Below are 17,042 nucleotides of genomic sequence, written 5' to 3'. Positions count from 1 at the left end.
GCACGCAAACAAAATTGAAACTCGAATATTAAAATATGTCCTATAAAAAGGAGAGAAACTGTTATATTTATATCTTAAACCGGAATATTTTGGGATTTGTTCATTGCCCAATTTAAAAATAAATTATGAAAATATACATATTTCACTAGTTAGTAAGAATAATTATTTTTTTACATTATAAAAAAGGCTTGTTATTGAGGACTATAATGTGGGACTGTCACAATGAGCTGTATGATTTCTGTCACATACCACTTGTTGGGTGACTTACTAATTATCAATATAGTACTACTAATGAGCTATCCTCATATCATAACAAATAATTGTCACAAATTTTAAGCACAAAAATTACATTTACTTGAAAAAGAAAAAAACTGGAGTTGGAAAACCAGTGCCGTATAAAATTGTCTTCCTAAAATAAACTTCCAAAAAACAAATAATGAAACTTTTTGATGAAAGCGTTTATTATTTATAAAATTTATTTTTATTAAAAAGGAAATACAAAATACTTACACTCATTTATTACTTATTAAATTATGTGAATAATGAATTTAAATATATAAGCAAAAGTAAAATATCGATATATAGAATATCGATATATATCTTAGAAGAAGATTTGTCAAGAAGAGAAGAAGAAGAAGAGAAGATTCCAACAAGATATATAGAATATCGATATATATCTTAGAAGCGAAGAAATCTGAGGTTTCACAATTTGATTGGATCTCTGAAATCACATTGCAATATCTTCATTATCAATCAAGGTGAGCATTTTTTCATCGGAAAAATTAAAATATCTTCCGAGTTTTGTTAATTACCTTCTTCTTTTTTGTTTCTAGTAATATGATTTGAAGTTTTTTGGTTGATTGTTATGAAAATATGAGCAGAAGTAGAGGAAGAAAAATTTGGATTGATTTTTTAATTTTTTTTTTTGTCGCGTTCCTGTTTTGGAGTGAGTAATTGGATTTATTTGTCTTAGGTATGAAAAATTGATCAAACCTAGCGAGACTATTGAATGAGATTTGTGGAAGAGTTTTTTTTTTCTTTTGATGTTTCTGATTTTCTATAATTTTCTTTTGATGTAATGGGAGAAAGGATAAAGAAAGATTCAATATATACTAATTGTACTAATTGTACCCAGTTACACTTTAGAAGTTTACATAACGTAAGCGTCCGTTAATGTTACTTATATGAAAAAAATATATGGAAAGCAAGTTTTGATTTTCACTCGGTAGAGATTTGATGATCAATTTGGGAATTAAGGTTGGCTAATTGTGGTATAGTCTGTTTGTAGAGGAAGATTTTTGTTAGAAGTGTCTGCAGAGATATTGCAGTCACGTTTTCTAGCCTTTTGATTGTTCAAATAGATGTAAAGATGGAGTTTTTCAGAATGCCTATGGAAAATAGATAAAGTTGCGAAGGCTAATTTAGTTTGGTGTTGCTGTAACATAATCAGTTGTTTGTGTGCACATTCTCACAGCTAAAATAGGGGGAGAGAGCTTAACTTTGTGCCCCACCTGGCCATTTCATTTCCAGGTGGAAGATATCAATAAGGGGCATCTGCAGCCCAGATTTTTCTTTTCCACTTCTCAAAATTAGAATTAAATCACCTCTTACGTAGCATGTCCCGAGGTACATCATACAATGATTATACAAGAAGGAGCAGAGCATATGTGAGAAGCCCCTAGCCAAATATATGATTTATGGAGCCTTTTCTCTTCCGAAAAGAGATAACAATAATTTCCAATCTTTTTGCTCCCTTCCCAGAATCCTCGAGATAAATTTGCTTTACCCAACTTACTGCCTCCAGCCTGAGAAGCATACTTTTAACTGATTTATAAAAACAACTAGCTTTTAACCTAATCTTTGATGTTGTTTGAGTCATGTTGTAGGAAGAGAATATTTTAATCATTGTCAATATCGATCAAATGATGTGAACAAACTAAGGGGTGTCTGAAATGAAGTCCAATCAAAAGTTGTTCAGTTTCTTCTGATTTCATGTCCCAAGTGTTAGTCACTAGTAGAAGGATCCAGATAAGCTAAAATTAGCGCTTCTTTCTTTCCACCTAAGTAAAACTCAGAATAAGTATAGCTGTGTGTTAAAGCACAAGGAAACAATTTTGTTCCTTTTGATGCTATTTTTTTTTCCGCTGATATATTGTTGTGGTTCCTAATATGTGGTGCTAGTTGTTGGGTGTGTCTATGGGGGAGGTCCAAGGTCTTTGTCTCATTTCGTGCATAAAATCACTTTGCGGATTGGATAGCCTAAATTTGAATGCATCAAATTGCTTTTAGTTAAAGAACTGCAGGAAACATAATGATCCTGAACAGTTTTTGGATTCTCTCACACTCCATGAGCCGCACATCACATACCCAGTGTAATCCCACAAGTAGGGTCTGGGAGGGTAGTGGTGTGTACGCAGGCCTGCCTTTACCTTTGGAGGTAGAGAGCGTGTCTCCGATGGACCCTCAGCTCAAGTAAAAGCAAATCAAAGCAATTCCAAAACCACACATCACATCCTCCTCCTTAAAAAACATAAAAAATTAAAAACAAAGAGTGATGCAAGAAAGAGCTTTCTCCCTGGATGGTTATAAAATAAAAATAACAAAGAGCTTCCTCCCTGGAGCATTCCTGTATATTTTTGGAGCCCATCACTATTTGCAATCCCCAATGAGAAAGAGAAAGAAGCCTTTCTTCCCCTTCGTCGCATTCTTGGTGATAAGTGTGCTCCTTCTTCGCTTTCATTTGAAATTCATGGATGATGCAAATTGATAAATCTGGCCAGCTGAACAGGGCTGATACCTGCAAGAGTAACAGGGAAAATTCCCTGTATACCCAAAATATTTACCTGGTACTTTAGGCAGGCGGGATTTCCAGCAAGATCATAGTTTCTTTGACTTTGATTTTATCCCACTGTTGGGGACTGTTATTATTGTTCATAATTCATATAGTTAATATGTTCAGAATGTCTTCATTGCCTTTTATTGCGTCATCTCCCTTTAATTTTATGTTTGAATTCAGACTCGTATTGATTGGAGTAGTAAGTGTTGGGATTTGGTCATGATACTTAGCTTGCTAAATAATGAGATCATGTTTATCAAGGGCTATTATATTTTTGAAGGTTTACTTATCCCACTGGTACATATCTTTTTTTTCCTTATAGGATCTTGTGTGCTTTTCTATGGAAAATTCCAAAGGGCCATGTACCATGAGAAATATGATGTACAATGGGAAGAGCTCTTTACTTCCACCTAAAAGCCCCTTTCCTAGTATGGCCCCATCATATATCGATTATGTCCCTAGTTCTGCTTTCAACCAAAAGGGCATTCAGAAACCCAGAGAAGGAAATTCACACCATCAGCGTACTTCCTCTGAAAGCTGTATTATAGAGGAGCAACCGTCTTGGTTGGATGATCTTCTTAATGAGCCAGAAACTCCCGTGCGCAGAGGCAGTCATCGACGTTCATCTAGTGACTCCTTTGCATATTTTGATTCTGTTAACGCTGCAAACTTGGATTACACAGCTCAAGTTGATAACAAGTTCAGAAATATGCCTCCTATCCCTTCCTGGGGGTCTCAAGACTTCGATTATTACAAAGATGCTCGACAAGCTGCTTCTTTTGTCGATCAAAACTCCTCAATCCGACGCAAGAATAGGGAAAAGGATGTATCTTCAACTACAGTATCACATCTCCGCAGCCTTTCCTCTCCTGGGGAAGATCTCCATATTCAGAGGTCTGGATCACCATGCCTCCTACAAGACGGAGAGAGACCTAGATCTGCAGGAAGTGACAAGCAAGATGTAGCAGAATCTGGCCCTCCTTATCCAAAAGGGTCTGCTGAAAAAAAAGATTCATCTCAGAGTAAGAGTTCTTCATCAGAAACTGACACAAAACGCGCGAAACAGTAAGTTCAAAGCACTCTGCTACCACCCACCCTTTTCTTAAAAGAAACTTTGGGGAGGCAGAAGGGGATATGTTTGTTAATTTGATATTTGCTTGACAACTTACTTCAAGATAACTGTACATTTGATCAGAAAATTTTTTTTTGTGGATAACCGAGATATTCCCGAGAGCTGTGGCGTATGGTTTGAAACTTGATGGATAATGGGCGTGTGGCACTCTCTACCCTTCTCCACTTAAATACCCAATTTTGTCCGCGGATGGGTCCCATGATGGCCTTTTTTATTTCATTTATGTTCCAAGTCCATCAGTAAATCGTTTACGGTGGGTGCCTGGGTGGGTAAACTGGAGGAGATCCATGTGGTTAGACTAACTGGCCGAGAAGGTTAGCAAGGTTCCTTCTATGGCGAAGTAAGAGATCTTTTACTATAGTGGGTCTTAGCCTTTTATCATCTTAACACGTATAGTGGCTTTATCTAAGTTGAAATGGAGCCTTTCTTATTTAGCCGTAAATCCAGTCAAGATCCAAACTGCCCTTTGTATTAATGTATCTTAGTATCTCTCAAAATGTTATTTTAGCATTTTATGTGGAAGTGCCCCCCCTCCAAATATGAATTTTATTAACATAAAATGTGTCATAATATACAGGCAATTTGCTCAGCGGTCACGTGTCAGAAAGCTTCAATATATAGCGGAATTGGAAAGAAATGTACAAGCTTTGCAGGCATGTATCAGTTGAATCTTTGAAATACATACACTGGTACCTGGACATGAAATGGATGTTCCATTTTGATAACTTGTTAATTTGATTAGTTGTTGTGATTTCAGGCTGAAGGTTCTGAAGTTTCTGCTGAGCTTGAATTCCTTAACCAGCAGAATCTTATCCTCAGCATGGAGAATAAAGCCCTAATGCAGCGCTTAGAAAATTTAGCTCAGGAACAGCTCATAAAGTATTGTAAGTTTCTTTATCTGTTATACTGAATTATTCTACTTGTTTCTAGTGCTTGTAGTCTTGGACTATTTTGATAAAGTTGATTATGCAGCAGGTCTTGTGAGTCCAAACCTTACATAGCGAGGAATTAGATTTATCTGAAATAAGGATTATATAATTGATTTTTCATGGTAAATAAAACAACTGAAAGTGAGTGAGTATTGGTTCAAGTGAGCTGGGAAAGTGGACACTGTTTTCCTGAAACTAAAACAAAACTTTTTGAGTAATGTTCAATTCGATTAACAAAATAGCGGTCTCGAGGGAAAATGGGGACAATTACTGGTCATCCCATATACATCAATTCTTGGTAAGAAGATGGAATGATCTGGTTGTAGTCAAGTATTGTGGCCTAAAGGTGTGCGCGGCAGGTGGCCCAGAAACTGTGACTTCTTAGAAATGAAATGATCTTGCTGATAATCTTAAAGTTTTTTGATCCCATAAATATGAGAAAAATTGCCTTATCTTCCAGATGTTTGGAAAACTAGAATTGTCTTCCCTGGTACCCCGTTCTACTATAATTATTTGAAATGTTTTATATCACTTCAAAAGGCATAAAAGTACTCTTCACTATTAAGGTTGTCTTAGTCTCTTAGCACTGAAATAAAATTGTATTTGTTAGTCTTAATGATGCTGCTTGTTGCGACTTGATCCCTTATAATCTCCTTTTTAAGATGGACAATCTAATACGTGATCCCTTATGATCTCCTTTTTAGATGGACAATTTAACTAAGGTGAAAGTTTCTTTGGGGGGGGGGGGGTGAGTAGTAGTACTCTTTTTTATGCATTTGGATGACCTTAATGTGAACAGGTCTATATTTTCTGCTTCAAGCGTTCAAATTTGCTTACCTTTCAAAATTAATTCTAGGGGTGGAATTATTATTTACCTCTGGAGCAATGGTAGCATACATACAGCATACATACAGATTAATATGACTGACTTGGATGACTTTTGTGGAGCATGATTTTGTTGTTTAGCTGATTATTGTCGCATCTCTCTTTTGCGCTTTTTTGGTAAAACGGAAAGTTACTTAGGCAAATAAAGAAAGAGAAACCATGTGGTTGAATTTGCAACTACAGAATTGCTAAATAATTGATATATTTTTCAAGTCCCACTTTCTTTGCTTGATTCTAAGACTTGGAGTAAACTGCCTTAGTTGAATTTAACTATTTTGAGCATGGGAAATGTTCTGTTTCTTTGTTTTTTTTTTCTTTTGAGAAGGTAACATTTTTTGTATAACTATTTGCTGCATAAAAATACAGCTATCCCTTCTTACAAGGAAATATAGGAAGATGTACTAAGCTATAACCTACTTACAGAGATCCTAGAACATCAATAAAAGATTCCATGTCTTCCATATATTCATGTTTACACCAACAATAGAAAAGGGCTAGGCAATAAATCTTCAGTTTCTGATAGAGCTATGATTGTCTTCAAAACAACTTTGATTTCTCTCTTTCCAGACTGTCCACCAAATGCAAGCAAGGATAAACTTCCATCTTTCTTTCTGTTCTGACTGAAAGCTATATTTGTTCCAGCTCTCCAGCACTTCAAGTGTATCTCTTGGCATCACCCACATGATCCCTTTTAAATTAAGGAAAATCCTCCAAAGTTGTCCAGAACTTGCAGTGTAAAAAAAGATGGTTGATTGTCTCTGATTCTTCTCCTCACATATAACATTTAGAGCACAAGTGGAAACCCCTTTTGTAAAGTCCTTCATAAGATAGGACCGCTTTCCTGGCCACGAGCCAAATGAAACAAGCCACTTTGTGAGGAATTTGGACTTTTCTAAAGTCCTTCATAAGATAGGACCGCTTTCCTGGCCACGAGCCAAATGAAACAAGCCACTTTGTGAGGAATTTGGACTTTCCAAATTAGTTTCCATGGCCAACAATTAATCTGGTTGTTAGAATGGTTGAATTCTTTGTAGGCTGACTTGACTGAAAATCTGCCTTGTTTATCCACTTGCCATATAAGATTGTCTTCCTGAGAGGAGGGGCCTTTGAATAGATTGAGAGTGTTGTAGAATTTTGCCAAGTTATCTATCTCCCAATTGTTAAGGTGTCTTCTGAAGCTTAGATTCCAACCATGAGAAACCTAGACTTCTCCCACCATGGCATCTTGTTGTTGATTCAGGCTGAAGATAATTGGGAAAAGTTGCTTTAGTGGATGTTGACCTAACCAGTTGTCTAACCAGAAAGATGTTTTCATACCATTACCCACTTGATGACTGCACTTACTCCTGAATTTTGCCCCCAAATTTCTGATAGACCTCCATAGACAAGACTCTATAAGGTGTAGACACGTGTAGTGGACTGACTTTGTCGTCCATTCGACCATTCCCCGTCCATTTCATACTTTTGACTGATTAACTTTTTCCGAAGAGATTGTTCATTTGAGGCGTACCTCCATAACCATTTCATCAATAGACTATGGTTCTGTGTTATCAGGTTCTTGATTCCCATACCACCATACTTTTTGCTGGTGATCGCTGACTTCCATTTGACCAAATGTATTTTCCTGGTATCGCAGTTGCCTTGTCAGAGGAAGTTTCTTCTGAGAGCATCTAATCCACCATGTTCGTTGGAACACGAAAAATGGGCATCATGTAAGTTGGTAATGCATCCAGCACACTGTTAAATGTTAATCAAGATTAATCTACCCCCAAGGATAAGTATTGACTCTTCCAGTTAGTCAACTTTTTCTCTCACTTCTCTATGACTCCATTCCAGATATCCTTGGAATTGCTTTTGGCACCAAGGGGCATTTTAAGATAAGTGGTTGGCAGTACACTGGTTCTTCCTCCCAGAATATTAGCCAAGTTGTGAATGTCAGGGACCTCGTAAACGGGATATAGGAAACTCTTGTTCTAGTTAATGTGGAGCCCAGATATAGCCTCAAAAAAGAATGAAAATCACCCTCAAAATTTAATTTGTCCTCGGTTAGCTCTGCAGAAAACCAAAGTATCATCGGCGTATTGTAAATGAGCAATTTCAAGGTTATTGCCGGCCCTTGAATCTACTCTAAAACCTGTCATCCAGCTATTTGATTGGGCGGTTTTCATCATATCATTTAAACTCTCCATGGCAATGATGAACAAAAAAGGGACAATGGGTCCCCTTGCCTTAGTCGTCTCTGAGAAGAGAAGAATCCAGTAGGTGAGCCATTAACTAGGATTGAGAACTTGATGGTGCTGATGCAATAGCGTATCCAATTGGCCCATTTTTCTCCAAACCCCATTTTCATCATACTCCTGAATAGGAAAATCCAGTTCATGTGGTGAAAAGCCTTTTGTATATCTAGTTTGCAAAGGATACCAGGTTCTTTGTTTCTAATTCTTGAGTCAACACATTCATTGGCTATAAGAATGGCATCCATGATTTGTCTCCCTTTTATAAAGGCCATTTGTTGCTCATCCACCAGCTTGTGCATCACTTTTTTGAGTCTCTCAGTCAACAATTTTGAGATGATCTTGTAGATGCTGCCTATAAGACTAATAGGCCTGAAATCTTTCAATTCATTAGCTCCCACCTTCTTGGGGATCAACGCAACATATGTAGCATTGAAGCTTCTTTCAAATATGTCTCTTTCATGGAAGTTTTGAATAGTAGCAATGACCTCAGTGTTCACTACTTCCCAACAGTGTTTGAAAAAGGCCATTGTGAAACCATCTGGGCCAGGTACTTTATCACCAGCACACGCTTGGACACTGGACCATATCTCTTGCTCTTCAAATGGACTTTGTAGCATCAGATTATCTTCTGTGGAGATGGTGGGACAAACTCTCATGTTATTATGGGGTCTCCAATCTTCTGTCTCTGCACATAGGTTCTGATAAAAAGAGATGATCTCCTTTTTTATATCAGCCGGATTCCTTATGGATTCACCATCAATTTCTAGCAAGTCAATATTGTTGTATCTTCTGCGTGCATTAGCTGTTTTGTCGGATAGGTGGTGTTTCGGAGAAGTTGAACGTATATATAGCTAGTCGTTTATTTTAGTTTGTTTCATTGAAATCTGCAACTAATAAATTTATATGCAGTGGAACATGAAGTTCTGGAAAGAGAAAGAGGAAGATTACGAGCATTGTATCAGCAACAACATCAACAGCCACAGCCACAGCCACAGCAACAGAAGCCATCTTACAGCCATCGTCGCAGCACTAGTAGGGATCTCGATCAACAATTTGCAAACCTCACTCTGAAACAAAAAGAGGCTGAGCGTGATGCTGTTTCAGGACAACTCCACATATGACCGTAAGTGTAGCTATGCCTTTAATCATGTCTTACTGACTGTCCCTCAGTTGACTTTGCCATGGAGTGACAGAAGTTCACAATTTCCATTGTGCGATATCAAGAAGAGAGGTCTTGCTTCCCATGTGCTCACCTCCAACGGGTTTGTCTCCTTCTGTCTAAATTGATTCTAGTTCTTGTTACAACATGTGTCTTTTACATCAAGATTTGTTAAGCTTTTAAGTGCACCTGGTGGTCAATGCTTAAGAAAAGCATTTGTCGCAGTTGACTCACCTGAGGTGGTTAAATCCAGCATGATGTCTCATGTCTTTGTATGTTCGGAATGTTTAAATTCATCAGTTTCCCTTTGTAACATTTTCCAGCTTCTGATTTCCCTCTAATTTCATCTTCATGAACCATGTAATGTAAGTATTGATGGAGGAGCTCTTTTCTGCTTATTCCTTGTTTCTTCTTAGTGCAATAAAAACATTCTTATGGATATGAAGTTAGGCCTAGCAAACCCTATCCCCATACTACCTAATATGTGACATTTCATGTAAGTATTGCATTTTAATTAAAATCATATGGGTTTTGCATTCTAGTAGAGGGATTAATCCACCATTCAATTCAACACATACACAAGAATGAAAGGATAAAATATGGGTTATATTCATATTACTGTAAATCCTCGAACTAACAAGAAGAAAAAAACACAATTTCAATCTTTAAATCCATACAAATAAATCACTCAATTCTCTTTCTTTTTCCTTTATCAGCAACATTCTTGTTCTCTAAGAAACAAATTCTCCTGTTGACAGCTGCAAGCTTTGATTCAACTAGCGTCGGGAGATCTTTCTCTTCTTGCTTGTGCTTCTTTTCGGGTTTCAAATTTTGAGAGTAGATATCAAGAATTTCCTTACAGGCTTTCAAATTGTCAGGCCAAGTTTGCAATTCCCCATTAGGACCAGTAATAACCGTACAAACCTTGATATCGCAGAGAGTTGCAAGCTCCATTGATTTCCTCTTTATGCATTCTTTCCTCACTTGATAAGATTTGGAATTGTTTGTTTTTCTTCTTCCTTTGATCTTCTTCTCCCTTCTTGCTTTGGTCTTCGTCTGCCATAGCTTGTAGAGTCCTGAGAAGAATGAATATGTGTATATATACGTGTTTTGGGGGAAATTATAATTAGTATTCCTAATTTGAATAGGAAAGAAAGTCAAATGCTTTTGGGAGGTTTGGTCAAAAATATGCAAAAAGTTTTGGTATGCAAGTGAAAAATAGAGTAATTGTAACTTTCCAAGTTTACTAACAGCTGGGTCAGATCGTCTATGTCATGCTTAGTGGAATGTGTTTGTCTTTTTTTGAAACCTACCAAGTATAACCATCCAAATACAACTTAACAAATTGGATTTATTTGAAATATTGGTGTACAACTTTATTAAGTAAAATATTGAATGAGAGTCCTTTTAAGATTTGGTAAGACAATCTTGTGAAAATATCATACTTATATCTATGCTTCGAAGACCTCTTGTGAGAGACTATTAACACTTGATTAAAATATTGTTACTATCAAACAAAAGGAGAAAACAATGATGATAAGTATTGAANTTGAGGGAGCCAAAAATTGACTAATATTTGGAAGCATTGGATATTTATCAGGTGAAGGCAAAACACACTCATAACCATTGAATGAAATCTTTCTTGGAAACATCCATCCTTCATTAAATGTGAAAATCCCTGCATCTTTATGCAGTAACAACTCACTTTGCACAACCCCACTCCTTCCTGCTTGTAGCAACATGTCATTGTAATACTTAATCCCATAAAACATCCCTGTGTCGTCTGCACCCAAAAAAAAAGAATCGATTTAGAAGATTCATATAGCCGACTCCAGCTGAGTTTGTGTTATGAAAGAAATGAATTGGGTATAACTTACTTATATCACCATACTGATCAAGGGGCTTGTAGTCGAAGCTGAAAACCTGCGTTATGCTTCTCAAATTTGGGTGCAGGACCACCAAGTTCCACTGGCTGTAGTTTCTAACTAGGTTTAAGTTTCTAATAGTCATCTTCACCCTCCAATATTCTCTATAACTCTGCTTTACATGCCAATGCACCTGAATTGGGCACATGTGACGTGTACACTCTAGTATTGGCGTTGGCAGTTCGTTATGGCCTAGTTGTAAAACTGGTGGCACCTCACCGCGCCTGTAGTTCCAGACACAAGAAGAAAAGACATGTTAGATGAACAAGATATAACAATCTTGTTGAAAATGACTTGTTACTCAGACAGATGTTTTGGTGGAAACTAGAACCAGAGGCGGAGTCAGGATTACAACCTTAGGATTCTAGGAAACAACCTCAATTGCTAACATCATATTATATACTACCTCCGATCTGCCTGGAACTAGTTGACTAAATAATGTACAAACACTGAGGCTAAAGAGTACGATATTTACTTCACACATTGAGCTGCACCGCGCTGTCCCTGACAACCACAACTGCATACGGAGCAGGGCACAGTTGTTTCGCTGTAAAAAGCAGACAAGGAAACACAACATGCTGGAGAAGATGATGCTCTAAACTGGGAGTAAGAACAAATCACGTCCCACGTAGCTGCAACCATTACAAAAAATTGAAAGTTACAGAATGATCATAGGATGAGTAGGAGCTATTTTACTTACCAACTGCTTGAGTCTGTCGCCGTCCTTGATCCTCATGGAACTTGGTTGGAGGGACTTTCACGGCAACACCACACGTATATCCAGGAATCCCAAGTGTGAAGTTTTCAGGCATACGAGGCCCGGATCCATCATTTGATGCACTTGCAATGCTCATCTCAAAAGAAGAGACATATTTTTCAGGGTCCTGAGTCAAGGATGTCAACACTCCTCCCTTGCAGCAATTTGCGACCTGCTTATTATACGGAGCTCCAGGAAGGAGATCAAGAATCACAGGCTCTTTCAGACAACAATGTGGCAGGGTGTCTCCTTTGATTGCAGAACAATCACCTTGTTCTGTAGTTTCAGCACCCCACATTTGCCATATTACTTCCTTACCATGCCAATCCCAGCTCAACTTCCAACCTGGTTGCTCTATGTGGCGGAAAAGTTGATAGTTGAAGATTGAAACTCTAATCTGAGATAGACATAGAGAACGTTGTCTCTACTTAATCGAATGAGATATTGAAGATAACTAACATAATTTTCTTATAACAAAGATTCTGGTCCATGAATAGCTTCAATCAATGAATGCTGCAAACATTTTAGGAGAGTCCGAACAATATACTTCAATAGTCAATTGTATTTGTATAACATCTGGAAATAGGGCTTTCTTTGGATTGAATTATAGCATCTGGAAATAACCATACTTGTACTATGTCAAATTTTACCAAACAAGAACTTATAAAAAAACATCAAATTTAACAGCTAAGAACTCACTATTTTTTCATCTCAAGTTATTTTTTAAAATTCAATTATCTTACAATCCCTTTTTCATCAGCAAAAGTTTTTTTAAAAAATAGAACCCACTTCTGCCCAAAATCACACAAACACCACCATTACTATAATAACAGTAAAAAAATGATAACAATCAGAAATGATGACAAAAAAACCGCAGCTGCTTATCACAATGCCACATACAAGACATTTTTCAGCTACAGCTCGAAACTCAGTGGATAATGATCCAGGCCCTCTAGCACATCATAAACAACACTTATCCTAATATAATGAACAATTCAGAGGACTGAGAAGTCGTCTTATCATGCTACTGACTCTGAATCGGATTGTTAATCTTGTATCTTTTATTAATTTTCTGTTAATACTATTGTTGTGTTTTAATTGTAACGAAAAAAAAACTTACGTGATGATTATTCTCAGTGCTAGTAGTCACATCCCATCTGATAGTGATATTACCCATTGGGTCCATTGGATCATAGCCATCTGCATCATAACTAAAATTAATCATCACAAAATCTCAAAGACAAACAAAATTATGTAAGAAAAAAAACAGAAAAATACTCACAAACAACTGGATAAATAAGAAATATGAGGTCTAACACTAAGATTAGACCAAAATTAGCCATCGATCTTTGATTATTTTTTGAAAATAAATAAATAAATAAATTTAGTGGTGATTTATACATTCATAAAACTCAAAGATTTTGTTAGAACTGTGAAAATGAGAGAGGAAGATAATACACTGGATTTAGTAATAAATAAAATGAGAATGAATTTAAGGAGATGGTTTTTATTTGTTCAAAAAATAATTAAGACTATATGACTTAGTACTAAGAATGCGTATCTATAGGGTGACGTTTGAATGTTATGTTACGAATCAATCTCTAATTGTACAAAATATGTTACTGCTAATAATGCTTTCCATTTTTGTGTCATTTATCATATTCATAATATGTGACAAATGATAATTGGTTTAATCAACGAGATGAATGATTATAGTATATGGATTGTTGCGTGAGAATCATATATTATAGATTCATAATTTAAGGATTTTTATGTATTTACGTAAGAATACAGTAAGATTTAAACCCTTCATATCAGGTGAAAATGTGGACAACTCTCCAATTAAGCTACGTACACCTCACATGTCTTTTAAACTTTTTAAGTAATGTTATAAAATTCCAGTCTGCAACAAAGCAAACTTTCCAGAATAATCTATTTTATATCATAATCAAATTAAAGCTCATGTAGCTATTTTTGTAATTCATTTCTTCAAATGGAAGTATATGGAAATGCAAAACTACAAACTTACAGAATGCGTATGTATTTATTTGGGGACAATAGCAGTTTGGTACCTCAATTATTGGTAAATTTTAATTTTTAGCCTTGTTAAACCTAAAAAAGCACATCTAATCATCAATTAACTGAAATTTGTGTCTTTGTTAGACTTGAAGTCTTCTTTGAACTATATTACCGTTTAATATGAACTAGGAGCACAAGTTTAACAAAACACATGAACAACTACGTTAGATTTGTGAATATTCACGAGCATCAAATATGCACATATCAATTAATGGAGTTAAATGTGCTAAATCATATCACAAGGACTAAAATCAGAGTTTAGCAATAACTGAAGGACCAAAAATCCAACACTAAGCTGGAATGTGAAAGATGAAATGCGTCAAAGACAAATAAGAAGTCTGGATTTTAGCATTGAATCAGAAAATAATGTGAACAACCATGACTAATAGAACAAGTAACTTAATGAAACACAAAAATCCATAATCATCCAAATACAAAATGAATTCAGCAAAATATAGACCCTTCTGCCTAATAATTAGAAGTATACATCAGTTATCTCCCTAGTAGTCGAACGGAATGGATACATTTCTTTGTATTGTCCCAACACATATCATTTTTCCATCGACTTCGGGAGGAGTTGCAGACGCTTAGGAATATCAGTGTTTTTTAAAACCGACTCCATCGAAGGACTCCCATCTTTTATGATCAAGAACGCTCAAGTCATCAAGATCTGAAATGGCAAACAAATATTGAGTGAGCTTCATGAGCTCGTCATCACTGCTCCGATTAGCGTGTGCCTTTCTGAATGGCTTTATAGGCAACCCATTTTGAGGGTTCATCACAAAGTTCCTTCGTAGGTCATCAAACATTATAGTATTTTTGGGACTGTAAAACTGCACAATAATCAAGACTACATGTTAGTGTGCCAAATTACCATCTTTCAGACACTTATGATCATCATAAAAAGGCAAGTCACACATCATGTGTTTTTAAGCCACACATATCAGCTGTTTATTATTGAGAAAATATACTGGATGTAATTTTAAATAACTATAACTAGTTATAGTTGAATACACCAATAGCCACATCTTACCAAAAAAGCAACTTGGCTATTTTTAGAAAAATAGTTAAGAATCTGTGCACCAATAATGAATAGTCAAGATACTTTTTGGTGTTATTTTGTTTTGGTTCTTTTCTTTCGGGTGAAGCAGGGCTGGTAGTAAAAATTAAAGTAACCCAATAACAAATTAAAGCAATATCTTCATCTAATCAGAAAGAATAGCCACAGCCAGGTCCTCTAATTCTTTTACAAGTCATTTTGTATGTTGATAAAGTCTGTCTCTCTAACTCCTTCCATCTCCACCCAAAATCTCCCAGCAACCAAATATGAAATCCCTCCCATTTCAATTCCCACACCCCATCATGTCGATTTATTTTCACTTTCTCTCTACTTCCATTAATCAATCTCCCCATTAATTGTACTTAATTTTCACTTCATCTATAGTCCTTGTGTTAATTTGCTGTGATCCTTCCCATTTGATTCTGGATTCTTCAACCACCTGTTATTGTATATTTGCAGGTCCGTGAGTACATTGATGACACTGAAGACTACGTCAATATTCAACTGGACAATCAGCGTAATGAACTTATTCAGCTGCAGTTGACACTGACGATTGCATCATTTGCTGTAGCTGTGGAGACACTGATAGCTGGTTGGTTTGGCATGAATATACCTTGTACCTTGTACCACACAGAGGGGTTATTTTGGCCCTTTGTATTATGCATGACAATAGGTTGTATAATGCTCTTCCTTGTTATTCTAGGATATGCTAGATGGAAGAAGTTGCTTGGATCATGAAATCCTCTATTGTGTCCAGGTTTACAAATTGTATTTTATACACATCAAACACGTTACTTAATTTTGCTCCAAGCGAGCCATACAATATACATTCACTCAAAAATGTTGTTATACTTACCCCTTTGCAAAAGTATTTGAAATAAACTTATGCTAAGAGAAGTAAGCCTTTGGGGAGATTCAGTGGTTTGGGATTAGAACTTGGAGGTCTTGCCAGTGAAAGCAAGGAATGCCTTCTGGTTTGATCTTGTTGCATTGGGTTTGTACCTTTCATGTGTGGTTTTGTGAACCCTATGCACATCCAAAAAGTATATGATTAAAAAAAATAAGTGAATAAAGAAAGATATTTGATCCACAATTTTTTATTAAATGAGCAACCAGGCAAACTTCATGAACTAATTGACATTGATACTTTTCTTAGTTTTAACTTTCAACCCTTGAACTTAACCTCCAATAATTGTTGTGATTGCTTTTTCAAAAGGGATACACCCATAAATGGTCCAATACCTCACTGGCACTGAAAATTCACCCCTTCTACACTTTTTTCCAAGTTACATTTTATTAAGTTTGCATTTTGTGCTCCTGGCAAAATTATTATCAAAGAATTTCTGTGCAAATTTTGACTAATATATGCAATTCATTTATATATACAAATTAATATAGTATAAAAAAAACTTTTTACCTTGAGAGTGGGATGAGTGATACATATGGAGCACGCAAACAAAATTGAAACTCAAATATTAATATATGTCCTATAAAAAGGAGACAAACTGTTATACTTATATCTTAAACTGGAATATTTTGGGAATTTGTTCATTGCCCAATTTAAAAATAAATTATGAAAATATACATATTTCATTAGTTAGTAAGAATAATTATTTTTTTTACATTATAAAAAAGGCTTGTTATTGAGGACTATAATGTGGGACTGTCACAATGAGCTGTATGAATACTGTCACATACCACTTGTTGGGTGACTTACTAATTATCAATATAGTACTACTAATGAGCTATCCTCATATCATAACAAATAATTGTCACAAATTTTAAGTACAAAAATTACATTTTACTTGAAAAAGAAAAAAACCGGAGTTGGAAAACCAGTGCCACATAAAATTGTCTTCCTAAAATAAACTTCCAAAAAATAAATAATGAAAATTATTGATGAAAGCGTTTATTATCAATAAAATTTATTTTTATTAAAAAGAAAATACAAAATACCTACACTCATTATTACTTATTACATTTTGTGAATAATGAATTTTTAAGTATATAAGCAAAAGTAAAATATTTTGCTTTTGGTTTAAG

General features: G+C 35.7%; 3 protein-coding genes across 4 annotated transcripts; 1 reads left to right on the top strand and 2 right to left on the bottom strand.

Annotated features, from left to right (window-relative positions):
• Nucleotides 1–578: 578 nt before the first annotated feature.
• Nucleotides 579–9,623, top strand: LOC107032072 (uncharacterized protein At4g06598-like). Of its 2 annotated transcripts, XM_015233655.2 has the most exons (6): nucleotides 579–758; nucleotides 3,159–3,901; nucleotides 4,546–4,621; nucleotides 4,726–4,852; nucleotides 7,419–7,494; nucleotides 8,929–9,060. In XM_015233655.2, the coding sequence occupies exons 2-5, from the start codon at nucleotides 3,177–3,179 to the stop codon at nucleotides 7,454–7,456; spliced, it is 966 nt and encodes a 321-aa protein (XP_015089141.1). In that variant the 5' UTR covers nucleotides 579–758; nucleotides 3,159–3,176; the 3' UTR covers nucleotides 7,457–7,494; nucleotides 8,929–9,060. The 2 variants fall into 2 exon arrangements, with proteins under 2 accessions (XP_015089141.1, XP_015089133.1); XM_015233647.2 differs by lacking the exon at nucleotides 7,419–7,494 and having other exon boundaries at nucleotides 581–758; nucleotides 8,929–9,623.
• A 239-nt stretch (nucleotides 9,624–9,862) lies between these two features.
• Nucleotides 9,863–10,132, bottom strand: LOC114075573 (agamous-like MADS-box protein AGL103). The gene has a single exon (XM_027913942.1). The coding sequence runs from the start codon at nucleotides 10,130–10,132 to the stop codon at nucleotides 9,863–9,865; it is 270 nt and encodes an 89-aa protein (XP_027769743.1).
• Nucleotides 10,018–13,085, bottom strand: LOC107032052 (COBRA-like protein 6). The gene is given in 7 exon segments (XM_027918107.1): nucleotides 10,018–10,188; nucleotides 10,190–10,254; nucleotides 10,884–10,961; nucleotides 11,056–11,327; nucleotides 11,579–11,735; nucleotides 11,804–12,257; nucleotides 12,981–13,085. Coding segments are annotated over 7 exon segments (1,161 nt in total). The 3' UTR covers nucleotides 10,018–10,158.
• Nucleotides 13,086–17,042: the final 3,957 nt, after the last annotated feature.

Source organism: Solanum pennellii, chromosome 1 (genome assembly GCF_001406875.1).
Source record: "Solanum pennellii chromosome 1, SPENNV200".
In the NCBI taxonomy this organism is placed as follows: Eukaryota; Viridiplantae; Streptophyta; class Magnoliopsida; order Solanales; family Solanaceae; genus Solanum; species Solanum pennellii.
Note: the sequence above shows the minus strand (reverse complement) of the source record. Positions and strands in the feature narration are given on the sequence as shown.